General features: G+C 51.1%; 1 protein-coding gene across 1 annotated transcript; it reads right to left on the reverse strand.

Moving 5' to 3' along the window:
* Nucleotides 1-4,798: 4,798 nt before the first annotated feature.
* LOC142906714 (uncharacterized) lies at nt 4,799-15,398 on the reverse strand. Its single transcript, XM_076055112.1, has 10 exons — nt 15,336-15,398; nt 14,454-14,531; nt 13,225-13,302; nt 11,881-11,925; nt 11,233-11,307; nt 10,716-10,775; nt 10,453-10,521; nt 9,774-9,854; nt 8,359-8,399; nt 4,799-7,774 (listed from the first exon to the last, which is right to left on the reverse strand). Exons 1-10 carry the CDS (start codon nt 15,391-15,393, stop codon nt 7,691-7,693), a joined length of 669 nt encoding a protein of 222 aa, XP_075911227.1. The 5' UTR covers nt 15,394-15,398; the 3' UTR covers nt 4,799-7,690.
* Between the last annotated feature and the right edge of the window lie 54 nt (nt 15,399-15,452).

Here is a 15,452-nt window from a genome sequence, read left to right on the forward strand (position 1 = left end):
CACACGATGATGTCACCTGTGGCAGACCCCTCAAGTTGGAATGCGCGATCGAGGCCACTGTGGGGTTCCTGACATCAACTCGTGGCAGCGTGAGAAAAGCGGCAATGAGGAGGAGAGGGAATCGCCGCGTCCGTGAGATTCGTAGTGCCGAGTGTGAAGCACGCGGCGAGAGTGAGAACGGCTCCTGGTGCCGCGAGAGTGCGAGCCGACTGAGAGACGCGTGGAGCAGGAGGCCTGGCGCCCTCTAGGGGGCTCTCTGGAGATCCCTCCAGTGGAGGCTCTTCCCCACCAGCACACGCATGACCAAATACACAGCTTGGATCATTTGCTCAGTTTTATTTAACGTGTACAAAAATATTGTGACCTGGATATTATTATTTTCAAGAATCGATGTTGATCGATGAATCGTGACATTCCTACCGTGTACAGCGATGCGTACCCGCAACAGGGACTTGCATAGATAACATTTCATATAAATCAAGGTTTATCATCTCTACTTAAATGCGTATAACTAAAGTACAGCTAATGCAACGTGACATAATGTTAATCTAACCAAACCAAATGGACTTACACATTTACAAAACAATCTAACGTGAGGTGGGTTATAATTTAGAACATGTTCATAAATGAGATGCTGTAATGTGGGCTTTAGGTGACTGTTGATCAAATCGCTCTCGCTATACCGGATTGTTCTCCTCGAGCTCTGCACTGAAATATCCGCCAGGTTAGGGTCACGCTGCTTGACCCCTGTCCTCACCCAGCAGCAGCAGCCCCAGCGCGAGGGAGCGGCCCCCAGCTCACACAGCCGCCAGGACTGCGGCACCGTATCCTAGCGGTGCCATTACCCCTGCAGTAGCACCGCGTGTGAACTTCCTCACGCTCCGACGCGTTTGATTGACAATGTAGAGAAGTGGCACCGTGAGTAAGTGATGCTGCTCAATCTGGAGGCTCTTTCTGTGAATCAACATTGGCGATGAGTCACAACGGGACATTGTTCAGCATTCTGATTAAGGCCAGGATTGTGATTAGACCATTACGCCTATTATAGATGAGGCTAAGATGACATGGAGGGTTATAACGAGGCTTAGGGATCAGGGCTTGGATTATCACTATGAGAAAGGTTATAACATTAACATGCAGCTAGGCGGAGTCAACTAAGCCCCACAACCTGCACCGGCGTATAGAGGCCCTTATCGAGTCATGGATTGGCAAAGTGGCTGTCCATGTGTAGTGGTGTTACTGGACAAACACACATCGGTTACAGCTAGCACCCTTGGCTTACCCGCAGGGGGCTGTGGGCTTTGGATCCCCGCGTGCCCTCCCAACGGGTGGGGGCTGCGGGATGTGCTGTGATCCCTCAGAACCCCGCTCCTCGGCGGGGAATTGGTATAAAAGACGGGGAGCCAGAGAGATAGGGGCAGTGTTCACGAGCCGAAGTCCGAAGACCGAGTTGAAGACTGAAGACCGGCTAGATAGACCCTGGAACTCCTCTGACCCGCAGTCCTTCTCAGGGCCGGCAGAGCAGGCCAGAGGTGTCACCCCAGAGCCTCAGAGCCGATGTCCTTCTAAGGGCCGGGTTCGAGAGCACGCCTCACTTTGGTGAGTGTGGGTGGGGTGAGGGTGGGGGGTGTAGACGTGGGGCCATAGAAGTACTGTACAACAGTTGATATTGTTACTTTTGTAGTGTCGTGAACACAGTCACTACTAAAATTTTTTTTAAAGCTTTCATGACTGCAGGGATTCATATGCTTGGTTCTTTCGGTAAAGTCACGTAGAAGGGAAACAATAAAATAATATAAATATAAAAAATCATCATCAGGTGTGGTTTTCACACCTGATGATGAGTGCTTGTGTTGCAGTCGAAACGTCGTGAGAATTGTATTGTTTTATATTTTTATTATTTTATTTTTTCCCTTCTACGTGACTTTACCGAAAGAACCAAAAATATATATCACTACTGTAAGTGTAGACAGTTAAATGTCTCTGTGGGTCGCGCCAGCTACAGTGCTGGAGGGGCGCCGGGTGCCCCGATTGGACTCGCTAAGGACACGTGACCGGGAGCGGGCCTCGATTGGACGAGCTAAGGTCACGTGACCTGAAGTGGTGCCTCAATTGGACGAGCTATGGGCACGTGACCGAAAGCAGGCCTCGATTGGACGAGCTGAGGGCACGTGACCGGAAGTGGACCTCGATTGGAGGAGTCAAGGGCACGTGACCTGAAGCGGTGCCTCGATGGGAGGAGTCAAGGGAGCGTCGCCGGAAGCGGGGAGCGCCGGCCTTTATACAGCAAGGGGGGGGGGGCACGAGACATGGGGGGCGTCAGTGGGACTCGGGGGTCGTGTTGGGGGTCACGAGTTAACAGGTACGCGCATAGTGAGCAGCCTAGGACAAGTTAGCCCCACTGAGCAACACAATCCGGTGTACAGTGAATTGTTTAATAAACGCGTTGCCTCCTACAACAGTGTGTGTGCGCCTCAGTCGACATAGGGGCCGTCCATAAATGACGTCACGCACCTGGGGGGGGGGGGGTCAGACATTTGTGACGATGTGTGACGAGGCAGTGGGGTTGAGAAATGTGACGTCACATCAAAATGCAGAACTTTAAATGACTATAGAATTGCTATAACAACACTAATTGTCATAACAGTCCTACAACATCAGAGTGCACGTTAAATACGCACTACAATGACAATAGTTTAAAGTGATTTGAAGCATGTTTTATTTTCAAAATAGAAATATGGTTTTGGGGGGGAGGGGGGGCAGAGCTTTGTGACGTCATATTTGAGGGAGGGGGGGTCAAATATCGTCAAAAATCGCGTCATGTCATTTATGGATGGCCCCATACACTACACTTTGCCATCATGATCAAAGTGGCCTCGCTGCCTATAACACCTATCATGGCGCGGACTGTACGTGGAGTAATTTGAGTACCAGTGGACACTGACACAACATCGACAACGAAGTCGAGGGGCCCCAGATCAACATTGAGACTCAACAGTTGTTAGGAGTCTCTCGACGAGGGTTCGAGGGAGCCCCACGGCATCTGAGAAGCACAAAGCGAGGAGCGCCTCACGGATTCGAGTCATCCACTTTCTGGTGAGACAGCAAGCCGCTGTCTCCATCGCCAAGAACGCGGAGACTCTCCAAGCGGAGGCGTCACAGCCCCTGCCCTCAGCACGTGGACCACCAGCAGATATGGGAAGCCAACATGCAGCAGCGCATTTATCGCTACAATAAATCTCAACTCATCGCGCGTTCAACCAGTCTCTAGATCACCCCTCCGAACAAACAACACGACTGTGTTTGGCACGGTCAAGATCAAAGCAAATGTGAAATAAATAAGAATGACGTGACTCATTGTTGTGTCACCGGCCACAGAAGTCGCAGCAGCTACTGGAGAAGAGTTCGTGTGAAAGGACAGAGCTGAGGCACGGGAAGACTGCACAGCTTCAGGGTGCCTGCTGGGGGCAGCGACACTGCGAGAGACCGGGCAACTCGGAGTCCGCTTGTGCGAGCGGCACCGCCGATTTAACTCCGCGCGCCGCACCCTGGGGCACAGCCGGCAGCGTTGCCGTCTGCGGGCACGTGGCCGCGTGGCGATTCGAGCCAATCGCCGCCAGCCTGGCGTGGCCCCAAACACAAACCACGAGCATTGCAACGAATAAACAAAGAGGTCGTGATGCAGGCTGCGTTACTATAGCAACACAGCCATTCCTTACGAAAAATTGTCTACTTCACGAGTTTTAAAATGCTTAAATGAATATATAATATACATTTTGTAAAGAGCAGAAACAATTAATCCTGATTATCAACATCGTTGGAAATCGCCGCCTCACATTTTCTCATCCTGTGCCATGCAAACTGTTAAATCACGAAGTGCGATGCGCATTGGTGATTGTTCACTTTAATTGAGGGCTTCGTTAAGGGGAGCGCCGTTCACAGTTTGGGTCAAGCTGAGGCCGCCTCCGCTTCGGATTTGGTGATGTCACAATAACCCAAGCAGCGTTGCCACCAGCAGATAGTCTGGTCCCTGTCATAGGGATGTGGAATTTCCATTGCGAGCTCAGGTCCATTAACCGAGTAGAGCACCACCCAATGCTTGTTTGAGCAAGACGACTGTGACTGGTCGTTTGAATGGGCATGGTTATTGTCGATGAGCTGCAGCAATGCAACATTATTACATTGGATAGCGAGCAGCTCAGATGCAATACACATCACGGTTTCCCAATATTTAAGGCAAGAGACAAGGGGATGTCTCTCTGTCCAAAGAGACATTTGTTTTAAAAAAAAAACAAAACCCTGAAGCAATCCCTACAAAACGTGAACGCACCTTTTACCAACTTTGCCAGAGTGAAAGGTTTTGGTAAAAAAATGTCTACAAAATACATTCACAAAATATGTTAAAGCCCCACCTCCAAGGTGTTTTGATACAATTATACAGCCCCAAACAGAGTGGAAGCTCTATTGATGTACACATGGTTTGTCAGCTTGTTGGTGCCGGGCAGCCCCACAACACACGATGTCACCTGTGGCAGACTCCTCAAGTTGAAATGCGCGATCGAGGCCACTGTGAGGTTCCTGACATCAACTCGTGGCAGCGTGAGAAAAGCGGCAATGAGGAGGAGAGGGAATCGCCGCGTCCGTGAGATTCGAAGTGCCGAGTGTGAAGCACGCGGCAAGCGTGAGAACGGCTCCTGGTGCCGCGAGAATGCGTGGAGCAGGAGGCCTGGCGCCCTCTAGGGGGCTCCCTGGAGATCCCTGTAGTGGAGACTTCCTTCAGCACATGCATGACCAAATACACAGCTTGTATCATTTGCTCATTTTTATTTAATATGTACAAAAATATTGTGAGCTGGATATTATTATTTTCGAGAATCGATGTTGATCGATGAATCGTGACATTCCTACCATGTACAGCGACGCGTACCCTGCGCAGACTTGCATAGATAACATTTCGTATTAAGCAAGGTTTATTATCTCTACTTAAACGCGTATTATAACTAAAGTACAGCTAATGCTAGGTGACAATGTTAATCTAACACAACCGTATGGACTTACACATTTACAAAAAAATCTAACTTATTTGAGGTGGGTTATAATTTAGAACATGTTCATAAATGAGTGCCTGTAATGTGGGCTTTAGGTGACTTGATCAAATTGGTTTCACTAAACCGATTTGATCTCCTCAAGCTCTGCACTGAAAAATCCCCCAGATTGGGGTCACGCTGCCAGTGCGCACCCTAGCTGTGGTGGTCGCACTGATGTCTTTTCTGTTAGTGCGTCACATATCTGACTTGTTACAGACTGAACTACAGGTGGATAAAGGTCAGATTTGTGTAAAGGTCAAATATGTGAGCATCAATCGAAGATGACCGCTACACCGTGCACAAGCACAGCGCTGGGTGTGGTGGTTAATTGGGCAAAGTGGATAGATGACGGTCAGATATGCAAGGTTGTACTGTATATACATTAAAAACAATATAAATAACATAAATTATAAATAGGCACATTTTGCCTTAATGGAGAAAAAACAGGGTACCCTACACAGAATGCACTGCAGCACCCAACACCGACTCTGCAAGCCCACAGTCTGAGTGTTCACGGTTTTATGATTTATGGTCAGACGTCATGAACGCATCTGCTAATACGCAATGAACGGCGCGTGCTATTCTGTGGATTAACACCCCCACCGAGAAAACATGTAACTTCATATATCCATTTCAAAACACACTTTTCTTAAGTTTTACAAACTAATAATCTGACATTGGCTGACCAATATGAAAGTCCTCAAAGTGACACGTGCCGGGTAATGTGTAACAGCTGTGGTGACACGTGGGATGTCGCTGTCGAACTCGCACCATCTTCACGATTTGTGCTTGTGGAGGGAAACGGCTGCTCGTGAGAGAGAGGGGAGGAGTAGAGAGGCCGGGGCGAGATGAGAGGACACAGGGAACGATGGTTGGCAACTGAGAGGGGATGTTGGATCGCTAGGTGGCAGTGATATTCAAGTCAACTCCAAATTCATGACAATTAATGCTGCATTCTCTACGTACGTATGTTTAACTTCTTTTGCACCGTACGTGGTCAACCGCGTTAATCGCAGGACAACGAGACGTATTTAATCAGAACTGCAATGGTCTGAGACAATGAGCCTTGTGCCACGAGATGCCACGTGTGGTGAATTGAGATATCATTTTACGATCAGATCCTGCTGCTTCCTGTGCCGGCTCACGTTACCGCAACGGCCTCAGTTTGCTTGTAATAGTATTTGAAACATAATGCTGTTCATATAATGATTTAGATATTACTGTTGTCCATTGCATGAACGGTAGTAATTTACATTCTATAGCTGTGAGTCTTGGAATCATTTCAGAGATGCGGTGCTTCCAACGACTGCCACGCACCGCCCATTGTTCGGGTGAATAACTTCGCGTGGAGGTGACATGACCATTAGGAGATCAGTTGCAGACGTTGATCGCGAGAGGTGGAGAGAGTTGAACGCCAAAGCATCACTGCAGCCCCCACAGTGCCACGGTTAAGGGACCGGTGGTGATGATGGTTCCGATGTCAGACATGGAGGCCTCCGATGGCATCATGGTTTGAGAGCTCAACTCACCATGACAGGTCGCAAGTTGAAATCCTGATCGGGCAGGAACTGAACGAATCTATATTCCCATTGGGGTTTGTAAAATTGGTTTGTAGGAAGTCAGTCGCGTTTGTGATATTGAGAAAGTGCTCCCTGACCTGTTACTGTGGAATTTACAACAATGGCTCAGTAATACCAACAGCAATGAGTGCTGTCATGTGAGGATGACAACACTCTAACTCAGACTTCTTATTAAATAAAAATTAGAAAATTTGAGGAACGCTTACTGAATAATATGAAAATGTAAAATTTTAAGACAATAAATACAACATACGCCGGTGCTTTAACCTAAAATTAACAACTAAAATAGTTAAACTCGAGCCTAAAACTAAAGACTGAATGATAACAAAACTTTGAAAATAAGTTAAATTAAAACAACACCAACATTCAACCGCAGTGGTAGGAGGCACAGCGAGCTGCCAGCCGAGGCGAGTGGCTGGGATGGTGACTCAGAGAGACATCACCACCACGGGATCTTATCCCAGCTCCAGCCTCCTCCTGGAGGTGTGGAGCTCGGTGAGGTTGCTTCTGAAGGTGCTGCGCTCGGTGAGGTTGGTTCTGAAGGTGTTGGGCTCAGTGAGGTTGCTCCTGAAGGTGTGGAGCTCAGTGAGGTTGCTTCTGAAGGTGTGGAGCTCAGTGAGGTTGCTTCTGAAGGTGTGGAGCTCGGTGAGGTTGCTTCTGAAGGTGTGGAGCTCAGTGAGGTAGCTTCTGAAGGTGTGGGGCTCAGTGAGGTTGCTTCTGAAGGTGTGGAGCTCAGTGAGGTTGCTTCTGAAGGTGTGGAGCTCGGTGAGGTTGCTTCTGAAGGTGCAGTGCTCGGTGAGGTTGCTTCTGAAGGTGTGGAGCTCGGTGAGGTTGCTTCTGAAGGTGTGGAGCTCGGTGAGGTTGCTTCTGAAGGTGTGGGGCTCAGTGAGGTTGCTTCTGAAGGTGTGGAGCTCAGTGAGGTTGCTCCTGGAGGTGCGATGCTCGGTGAGGTTGCTCCTGAAGCTTTCTCGGTGACGTTGTCACTGGAAGTGCAGGGGAAGCACCGAATGTCCCGAGCTGCTCTCAGGGTAGAATCCGTAGGAGAGAAGGAAGAGCAGCAGCTCCTTGACCTCGAGTTTCTCTCCCCACAGCCCTGCACCTAGGCCGCTGTGATGACACCGCAATCACATGGGAGACAAAAACGATCCACGTTAAGTTAACATAATAATTACATGATGAATGAGTAATGCTCCTGGTCTTTTTATACTGATGAGCTGTGGCCTACGTGTATGTGCACGAAGTAAGATTTTAACGATTACCTATCAAAGTGAAACGCGTGTGTTAAATCAGCGTGCGCTGTAATTCATTATTTCTATTGCAAAGGACCGGTGAGTTACTGGAGCTGAGCAGGAGGAAGTTATTGAGTCGCTCATTTAATTTATTTGCTAGGGATTTTAAAATCAATCGTGCAGTCTCGTGTACAGCCACCTGACGGCGCTACTCTCGTGAGAACATGAAGATGGAACAAAAACTGAGAAGCAAACAAATCGGGTTGGGAAGCGCAGACGCCGAGGCGTGGGACCGCTGTCCGTGTCCACGCGCACCGCGCCGTAGCTACGGAGACCGTGCTGTCAGTCAATCTGAGATGGGCGATGTTCCACCCCATCTCTGGCTCTCCTTGATCTCAGCGTTGCACATCCTCTGTGTGCCCCCCCCCCCCCGCTGCTGCTGTGGTGAGCGCGCACACTCACATCTGGTGCTGCTGTACCCCCCTGGCTCGCTCCCCGCCTCCCTGGGGACAAGGGCAGGGGAGGAGGAGGCAGCGCGTAACTCAGTGGAGTGGACGCACAGCAGCACAACCACAGCAACCACAACCACAGCAGCACAACCACAGCAACCACAACCACAGCAACCACAGCAACCACAACCACAGCAAGCACAACCACCACAACCGCTACCGCAACCACCACAGTCATTACCACACAACGACTGCAACCACAACTGCTGCCAAAACCACCACAACTGTAACCACCACAGCTACAAGCACCAACAACAACAACCGCCATTCGCCACTAGTTGGCGGTAATGTCACCACAGCGCATGTGCCAGGCTATGTGCACTTTAATGCCACGTGACGCGTCAAACGCCCGCCTGGCAGGAGGTCGGGGGACAGACTCAGAAAGTGCCTTGGGTTGACTGAGATGACTGGCAGACAAACCACCTGTGCCTCTACTGTGTCAACTTGCTGTGTTTTAGCCTAATGGCTCTGCGCTCATTGTTGTGAGCGTTGCTCCTCTGCCTTTTATTGTTGCTAGAGGGTGACTACATCCAACTGCCCAGTAACGTCCTTCACGATCCTCCTCCAAAGAGGCCGATCTTGATACCGCTGGTACCAATCATTGACAAGTCCACTCAGCTCCCTTTCCTTTCGTGCCACATCATTCCATTGATTCTCTAATAATAATTATTAAAATTTATAAAGCGCCCTTAAACAATAGTTAACAGGGCACTAGCCCATGTTACACCCGTTTAGCCCCCTCTATCTAGCCGAACAAAAGCTGTTGATGCTTCTTGTAAGGTGTGGGAGTACGCACACTTTACCCCATCACACCGCGACCTGCCGATTGACTGTGGCGTACCCATTGACACTGCTCGGTGGACAGAGGTGGGGGGGTTTAAGAAACTTGTAGCATTGTTTCAACTGCTGGCGACTTCTGGATTGCAAATGCAGTGCGCTACAAATAACATGCACATAAGCTGGCAGATGTGGCACACCAGAGCAGTACAGCCTGTCCTCTTCGTGTGTGCACATGCACGTGTGTGTGAGTGTGTGTGTATTTGTGGCAAAGACACAGAGCGGTAGTGCAACGTCTGCGCTACAAACCAGGTGACTCAAGTTCGATTCCTGCTCATGGCCAACACCAGTGATGATCTGAACCGGTTCTGGGGCTCCCCGAGGTCGACTCAGCCTCAAAGTAGTACCTGGTGCGGTGTGTAAACATCACTACTATGGAGACAACGGTGTGGTGCTGGCCACCCAACCACCCTTCGTGTGCCGTCCCAGCCTTCATAGGTGTTCGCTAACAGCACTTGCTCCAACAGTATGTTAAGGCTATACGGGGAATCTTTGTTTTTTGTGTAATACATCTGAAGCGCTGGTTCTCACGTCTTCGCAAGTAGAGGATGACCAGAACCAGTACCACCGGAACCACCAGAACGACCAGCACCACTGCAACCACAGCTCCAGCTGGTAGAGACACAAATACAAACACGAGTGTCAACACACACACATTCACACGAGCGCAAAACTGTAGCGGCCATACTCGTTTTAAAAGGGGAGGGCCCGGCGTGAGCCCCGCCGTGCAGCGACACTCGCCCTGCCCTCTCCACTGCAGGGGAAACCGTTCCATGCAAGCGAGGAGTGTCACATCGACCATCGCAGTGAACAGCGCTTTGTCCGTCCACTGTTGGATGAAATGATCCCTGCGCCGTCGGTAACGGGGGTTGTTTAGCCATACTTCACCGCGCTGGCCACTGCTGGTTGAATTGACGGGACACCCAGTGCCGGGTCAGATACCGCTCGCCACTGATGTTAGCCGTGGCTGGAAATCGAACTTGCCGGGTTACGTCGTGCAGTGCGCTAACCACTGCACCGCCACTCCACCTCTATACGCACATAATTTGGCTATATGACACTTCAACGATTCCCACGCGAACGCTTCCACGTTTGTGCGAAGAGCACAGGGATCGATCCTGTTTGACGAATCATGAGCATTGACGGCGCGTGTTGTGTGTACTCGTGCTTGCGTGCGCTCCAGGTCACGTGTGCGTGTGTGCGCACGTACCCGGCATGCTCGCCGTGTCCAGGTGCTTGCAGGCGGCGATGTCCAGGGTACAGTTGCGGTGGTCGCACTCTGCACCGATGGACAACAACACCAAGAAGGATACAGCACGAGCACGCGGTGAGGCACGGCCACCGCTCAGCCACTCACCCCTAGGTTTTCACCCTGGCCCGGGTGCTGTGCTTAGGAACGTGGCTTAGGTTTCTAAAACAAATACTTGAGTGTTGTCTGTGTGTCCCGCGAAGGGCTCACATTGCGGGACTCACCAAGTGGGTAGTCGGTGGAGACGAATGCGCACAGCGTGAGGTTGAACACCTGGTGAGACGCTACACACGAGGCACACACACACACAGGGCACCCAGTGAGATATATCCACACACACACAGGGCACCCAGTGAGAAATATCCACACACACACAGGGCACCCAGTGAGAGATATCCACACACACAAACAGAGCACCCAGTGAGAGAAATCTACACACACAGGGCACCCAGTGAGAGATATCCACACACAGTTATATAAATATAAAAACATAAATTCTTATGCAAGCATGTCGATGCATGTATCGTGAGCATTAAGAGTCGGAATGAATCGATGGATAGACGCGGTGTACCTACAGCCCTCATCAGTCTCCCTGCCCTACATGGGAATCGTGCTCTCAGCCACCAGGGCGCTCGCAACACGGCCCAGCCTCGGGTCACGGGGGAGTGGGGGGAGTGGGAGCTGTGTAGGCATGGGTGGGTGGAGGGGTAGCAGGGGGAAGGAAGGAACCTAATTGCTCACCGGGGTTCTGAGCGAGCTCGTGGTGGTAGTTGTGGAAGCATTCCGTGTTGTTGAAGCAGCTGCTGAGCGCGCATTCTGCACAGAGGACGCACAGAGACGCGACTGAAAAACGCTCACGCACAGAGGCACTCACAGCATTGACAGCGTGCTCTCAAATAAAAGTGACAATTATTCAACCCAGGTAAACCTCGCTCAGTCTGATGCTTACTCTTTAGGATGGTCCTGCATTGGGATGTTAGCTAATTTTTAAACAATAATGCAATATACGTGTACACTATTTCACAGACATAATTGTCCGTGACTCTGAAGCACGGGGGTTGTTAGTGGTCAGGTGAAGTTTGGGAAGTGCTTTGATGGATTTGGGGATGGTAGTAAGTTTGTTCAGGTTCAATAAAGAGCCCAACTGTGCTCTTGGCTCCTGTAAAAGACAATCGAGTTGGCCAGTGGTGGTCTTTACCAAGTTGTAGCAAGAGCCAGTTGCCTCTAAACTCTAAAGGGTTTTTTTTATGAGGGTGGAAGTCGGGCCTGGGCAGTTGAGATGGCATGGGAACACCAACAGATGGGTCACGCTGGAGACACGACAGAGGAGGTGTGGATGGGTGGGTGAGGGTTGGTCAGCCGTGGTGGGATTGGAGGAGAGATACCCACCCACAAGGTCGTCGGAGACGTGCGGCCGCTTCAGCAGGGCTTCAGCTGCATTGGGAGGAGGGGAGAAACACAAGACACACACCGCTAGTACAGCCGCCACCAGACTCATGGGGCAAGTGCTGTTAGTGAGCATCTATGAAGGCTGACGTGTCACATGAGTGGGTCGTGTGGCTACCCAGTGCTGATGTTTACACATTGCACAACGGAGGCCCAGGACTGGTTCAGAGATTACTCCCCACTGATTGCTATCGTGGTGAAGCATCAAGCTCAGGTCACCAGGTTCAGAGCACGGTGCGCTAACCACTGCACCACCACTCATCCACACAACCAGGCACCCCCGGTCTCACCCATACCCTGCTGTGACCCCATCTCCACTTCCACGTCTGGTGGGGCTCCCCTCCTCACACTGACACCACACAGCTCAGGATATCACAACGCGATGCAGTACGGTACACGAGTGTCTCCTTGGGCAGTGGAACACACACCGGGAGTGCGTGCCGCTCTACTGCACGGTGCCTGACAATTTGCCTGAACTGCATTGAGAGCGGTGCTCCAGGCCGTATGGGAATTGTTCAAAATCCCCTCAGTTCCTTGCAAGTGTCGCCAGAGCCTATGCAGCACACACGTCGTGTTCACAGGAATGTAACCCGTGTGGTGTTTTACATTTCACAGCAGCAGATGGAGTGGCACTTTTTAAAAAATCTCACAATGGCCAAGAAACACATTTTATCAACCACCATATTGTATCGACTCTTCTTATTCCTAAAGTACTTTACATAATTAACTTCAAGACTGTACTAATGATGACCCCTACGTAGCTATGCGAGTTAACGATTTGATTTTATGGGAGACACAATTCAGGCATTACTGGGCACCATTTGGTGACATTCACAGTAGAAGGCTCTGTAATTAAGGGTGAGCTGAAGTGAATGCAAAACAATTTACAGTCAATTTGTGGACAAAGGCCTCCCCACGCCGTATCGGTCATGGGTGTTGTTTGACCATACTTCACCAAGCTGGTCATTGTAGGTTCGTGAAGGTGCCAGGACCCGTTGAGATGCTACTCGCCGCCGACATTCGCCGTGGCTTTTGAATGGACCTCAGGCTGCAGAGTTCACATCGCGGTGGTGCGCCGATCACCGCTATGGCTATGACTACGCGCTGTGCCTGTGGCTATGGATTGCAGCGGCGTCTCCCCTGCGAGGGAGCAAGGATCACGCCGGGTTGGCCCTGAGCGGTGCCGCTGGGCGCCGCTCACGGGCAGCCGGCACACGGAGCGCACTGGGCCAGCCCCGGCCCACGGGAGTGGGCGCGGTGAGACGCCAGCAGCACCGCCGCACTCACCCTGAGTGCGGACGATGTTCGACCACACCCTGTTGAAACACTCGCGTTTGACCTTCAAGTAGCCCTGAGCCTTGCAATCTGCTCGCACACGCGCACACCCGCAAAGATCGTGCGCATTCACTCAGAGACTGTTGGGACAGCTGTTGCCACTGAACAGCTATTGAGAAGGGCACGGCGCCCCGAGGGGGTGTGGCCAGCACCGTGCATGGCCATCTTTGTCTCCGCAGTGCTCATGTTTTACACACTGCAATAGGTACCCATTGTAAGGCTGAGTGGACCTGGAGGAGGTCCAGGACAAGTGCAGACACGACTTGTCACTGATATTAGCCCTGCTCAGGAGTTGACCCCATGTCACTGGGTTGATAGTGGAGCGCGCAAGCCACTACGCCACCACTCCCTCACATTCATACAAAAACAAAGATCCCCCGTATAGCTTTAACAGACTGTAGGAGCAAGTGCTGTTAGCGAGCACCTATGAAAACCGGCACGGCACCCGAGAGGGTGAGTGGCCAGCACCACTGCTGGCCGCTTTTGACTCCCTAGTGCCGATGTTTACACACCATATCAGGTACTCATTTGAGGCTGAGTCGAACTAAGGGAGGCTCAGGAAAGGGTTAAGATAATCGTCACTGCTGTTGACCGTGAGCGCGAATCGAACCCAGGTCGTACAAGATCACAGCGCAGCATGCTAACCGCTCCGCAACCACTCCCCCCCGTGCATACACACAAGCACACACACCCACAAGTCTCACAGACCAGTGCTGTGTGGGTAATGTTTGTGCATTAATGCATTGAAGTACTTAATACGTGTGGGGGCTCCATGTCTGTGCTGTGCAGGTATGCGTCCATGACAGCTCGGCAGGTGTGCGGGTTAGCATGTGGGCAGGGGAGGGTGTATTCATGAACAGGGGTAGAGATGCACAGGTGGACAGGTGTATTGGTGGACAGGTAGACACGAGGAAGTGTGTGTGGATCTGGACAGGTGTGTGTGTACCTGGGTAGGTGTGTGTATGTGCAGGTATGTGGAATGGGCTGGTGTGCAGGTACACAGGTGTGGGTGAGTGTGTGGACATGGACAGGTGTGAGTGAGTGTGTGTACATGGACAGGTGTGATTGAGTGTGTGTACATGGACAGGTTTGAGTTAGTGTGTGTACATGGACAGGTGTGAGTGTGTACACGTGCAGGTGTGTGTGCTCGCTGTGCCGATGCTGCCGAGGTCCCAGCTCACCGGTCAGCTCCGCCATCGACTTCCTGTGCAGAAGGAGGCAGTCCAGGTCGGTGCGGTCGAAGCCGTCCCCCTCGCACACTGAGAGCAGCACAGAGGGGGCCGGGGAGCGCCGACCGTGTTACCACCGCTGGGGTGAAATAGTGCATGCACACTCGAAACAGGCAGTGCACAGCACGCCGACGGTCCCTCTAACTCGCGTGTATTCTCTAACTCGCGTGCATTCTCCAATCCACGTGTTGCTCTTCTTGTCTCTCTATGTAATGGTGAGTACGCATCTTGCGATGCACTTCTGTTTCACACTTTTCAGAATTGTGTTCAATTTCCTGACATTGTTCAGGTCTCTCATCCGTTAGTCATAGCAGGGAACACGCACTGCTACTGTGCAATGAACACATTGAATTCTGCCCAACAAATGCCTACTGATCATGCATTTTAGCTTAATGTGTCACTCTAGAATTATTTACCTATTCATAACGTCATTTCCAAACGGGGTTTAGCCCATTTGCTCCAAGAACCTGCCGAGAGAGCTGAGTGTGCACGCTGCACAGTGCTACAAACGCAGCGCACGGCACACAGACAGTGGCCCAGGTGCTTTAACACGAGGGACTATGTCCATCACATGGCCACGTGAGAGCCTCTCAGATGCATCACCACTCTCTAACTGCGGGCGAGAGTAATCACAACATGGCAACCACTGTCGTGGGCGGCTTTATTTTTTTATTCAATTCCAACCCCCACCCCCTCACCAAGCAAATCCTTGAATTGTTCCAATGCAGGGGCACGATTCAATTCAATTATAATCGACCCTGTGTGCAATGGCTAAGTCCCCTTGACTTGAAAACCAGAGGTCGACGTTTCGATTCAGAGTCGACCGTCTCTCACCTTCAGCACCAGAGAGGTTCTTGTTGAGTGGCGCCTCGCACTCCGTCTTGGCCTCCATACAGAGTTGCATCTGGCACTCTGCAGCACAGGGAGCGAGCAAGCAGAATGTGATCCATA

Source organism: Petromyzon marinus, chromosome 1 (genome assembly GCF_048934315.1).
Source record: "Petromyzon marinus isolate PM22_M1 ecotype Great Lakes invasive population chromosome 1, UKy_Petmar_22M1.pri1.0, whole genome shotgun sequence".
In the NCBI taxonomy this organism is placed as follows: domain Eukaryota; kingdom Metazoa; phylum Chordata; class Hyperoartia; order Petromyzontiformes; family Petromyzontidae; genus Petromyzon; species Petromyzon marinus.